At 35.9% G+C, this 3,324-nt stretch overlaps 2 protein-coding genes across 2 annotated transcripts; one reads left to right on the forward strand and one right to left on the reverse strand.

Annotated features, from left to right (window-relative positions):
- Nucleotides 1-324: 324 nt before the first annotated feature.
- LOC108965843 (protein spaetzle-like) lies at nucleotides 325-1,039 on the reverse strand. The gene has a single exon (XM_018928498.1). It carries the CDS (start codon nucleotides 982-984, stop codon nucleotides 325-327), a length of 660 nt encoding a protein of 219 aa, XP_018784043.1. The 5' UTR covers nucleotides 985-1,039.
- Nucleotides 1,040-2,063: 1,024 nt separating this feature from the next.
- Nucleotides 2,064-2,780, forward strand: LOC108965844 (protein spaetzle-like). Its single transcript, XM_018928499.1, has one exon. The coding sequence runs from the start codon at nucleotides 2,064-2,066 to the stop codon at nucleotides 2,778-2,780; it is 717 nt and encodes a 238-aa protein (XP_018784044.1).
- The last annotated feature ends 544 nt before the right edge of the window (nucleotides 2,781-3,324 follow it).

The following is a 3,324-nucleotide window of genomic DNA, read 5'->3' on the forward strand; positions in this document are numbered from 1 at the left end:
TGACAGTAACATAATGGTCTTTCCAGAATCGCCCGTTTTAGTGAAATTTCACCAATTAATTCGACTCTCATACATTTTCGTAATGAAAGTAATATTGAAAACCAACGTACTAACTAATTTTTTTTATATCTTAGATTTCTTTATACAAATTCTCAAAACAATATCACTCTTCTTCATTTACCGCTTTCGAGGTTATAAAATTATAATTATATCATTAAACAAACTAACATTTTAACATTTGTATAGTTTAGCAAAAATGTCTTCACTATTCTAAATTAAGTATATTAAATATTATTAAATTCTATGATTATATAGAATATATCTTTATGTAGAGCACATTCTGCACTCGCAAGTAGTTGGCAATTTAAGCATTTCCTCCTTCATCTCGCCGTTCTTCAACACAACCAACTTGCGATAGCTGAAGTTTTGTTTACATTTCGGCATATCCTCCAGTGGCAAAGTACTATTCTCTTCGCATGGTTGCCCCACATTTTCACACTCCTCTACCAAAACACCTTGCTTGTGTTGTGCATGCTGCACTATCAACAACCATTTCGAATCCTCTGACTCAGCACTCTCAGGGTATATAATGCTTGTCTTACTATTACATGGTGACTTTCCAAAATCCATACGAGTTGCAACCAACTGTGGTTGTGCCAAATCATCTATGAAATATTCTTTGAATTTAGCAAACTGTTCTGGGTCAATTTTATCGAGCCGCGTCGCCTCCATATAGTTTTCAACCTCCTTACAATATGACTTTCCAGCTCGACGTTCGGCGCAAACGATTTCGTCATCCTCAAGTTCTTCTCTGGCGATTCCTATATTGTATACCATAATGCCTTCGCCAACTTTAAAGATACTTTGCAATTTGTTGATCATATCTTTGGGTGCATCTGCTTTGGACATTGGTCTGCCAACGGTGCCATGAAATATAACAAGGATAACAAGCGTTGTTATCAGTAAAGGCAACTTTGGTAACATTTTATTTATTTATTTATTTTTTTTTTGTGGTGTGGTATTGCTTTAAATATGAACACCTCTGGTTTTCTTTCTTGAATAAAAACTTAAACTATGTCTTCGCAACCAACTCAGTATTGATGACTGATGCCTTGAGCTGATTTTTAGCTCAATATATACCAGCTCGCTGTGAGGAGTAAAATCATGCGAGAGTGAAAAGTTTCCGAGATTATTTCGTAAGCAGAATAGGAAATTCCCGTGAAGGCAGGTAAAAATGTTCGCGCGATTATTTTATTATTTTCAAAGCAGATTTGGAAACTCCCGTGGAGTTAAAAAGGGATTTCATTGCTTTGTTTTAAACGGGTAGAAAATTTCCGGCGTTTGTTTATTTCATTGATCGGTTGTTTAAAATGTGCAAATAGATCAGTTCACTTACAGCCAGGAAATGATGGATTTTTATTCCCATTAACAGATTGTATACCGAGGTTTCCTATTCAGCTTTTACATTACAAATACGATTTATAAGGGAATATAGAATTTAATACCAAAATCAGTTTAATTTTTACATCAGATATTATTTCAAGGCAAATTGTGAGCGCGTCCTAACATAACCAAAGAGTCTCAGCTTTTTCACAGGTGTTTGAATTTTGGAATATTAAAATTTTATTAAAATACTGACTGTAATTTATCCTTAAGTACTTTTTCCCATAGCGAACTACCGCACCTTTGATCATGGAAACACTAAATCCATATGAATCATCAAAGTCAGAAATAAAAAAAAGGATCAGGTTTTTTTCTTGAAACGGGGAAAACACAGAAAAGTGCCTGAGGTGTCGTGTCGTTACCCATAATTTGGGAAAACCGAATGAAAATTCCTTTGAGGTGTGTGTTCAGAAAGGTGAATGACCAAAGAAACATTGTACAGGTACTGCGCATAGTTATAATCCTGAAGTCTTCAACAGTGAACACCGTACACAGCTTTGCGAATATATATTGGGCTGGAAATTTTATTTTAGTGTTCAGTAGTCAATAAAAATTCCAGCGGCAGAGACACACCGTACTAAAGTAATAGTGGCGCAGCATAAAAATTCCAAAAGTCAAAGATGCCATTAAAACCAAAATTTCTATTAACATTAACGGCGCTTTGGTGCTTGCTAATAGCGCAACAAACCCATGGAAGACCACAACCGCAAGCCGACGTGAGTGGCCCCAACGATGTGCTTAGTAAATTGGACAGTATCTTCAAAGTCGGTCCAGGCATGAAGGTATTCAACACGCGACCCTCGGGCGTGCATCCTAACGAAGTAACTGACGAAGATGATGACGGGAAGAATATTATCTGCGCAGAACGCACTGCCGGAAAGTCATACTGTACAGAGGTGCCAAATTATTTAGAATCCTCACAAGTGAACAAGATCGATCCGCAGCAATTTGAGCAATTCAGCTCATATTTTAAAGACGATTTCATGCAACCCTTGAATGTAACAAATCGCATGAACGAGGAGGCTGAGGAGAACTTTTGCAATAGCAAATCGCGCATCATTTATCCGAAAAGTGTCGAAACAAAAGAATCCAAATGGGTTTTGGTGGTGCAGCATGAAAGGCATAGACAAGGCGTGTTGGTGGAGCAGTGCGAAGCTGAAGGCAGTTCTTGTAAATATGAGGATTTGATGCCCTTCGGCGTCTCGTCTAAATGTAAGCAACACTATGTCTATCGCAGCTTGATAGTATTGGTGAACGGTGTGTTGGTGGAGCGTATGGTTAAATTGCCAAATTATTGTGAATGTGTCCTAAGATTTAATTTGAAAAGAAAATATTGAATTTTTTATAGTACAATTTTGTTAAAATGTTAACATGTACATAATTTTAATATTAATATTTTTTAGGTTATATGTATATATAGTTTTATTGGAGCAAAAAATGTCGAAAAAACATGACGTTGTAAATAAAAGTAATACATGTCGATGTATATATTGAGTTTGTATTTGCGAAATCGACGTGAAATTTGCTTAACTATTTAACTTGGATCCAAAAACCTCTGAAATAATTTGTGGTACAGTCGATTTTGAATCTGTTTTCGATAGAAATAAATAACGCCGGGAGAAATTTGAACGATTTTGTCAAATAATTTAACTTGCTCAGTATGGATTGGGAGGAAATTCACCGATCGCTTTGATTTGAAACGAAGTTTCTTATAACGTCTCTGTTTGTATTATGGTTTCTACAAACTATGGTTGGAGAAAATCATTCGAGCAGCCGAACTTAACGTTTCGGAGCCAATAATTGTGTTTGGTTTGCTAGTCGTTAACTACTTGTTATGTTCAGTCACTCTGCTTAGTACTCAATTTTATTTAAAATTCGTAA

Source organism: Bactrocera latifrons, unplaced genomic scaffold (genome assembly GCF_001853355.1).
Source record: "Bactrocera latifrons isolate USDA-ARS-PBARC rearing strain unplaced genomic scaffold, ASM185335v1 scaffold_15, whole genome shotgun sequence".
Lineage (NCBI taxonomy): Eukaryota > Metazoa > Arthropoda > Insecta > Diptera > Tephritidae > Bactrocera > Bactrocera latifrons.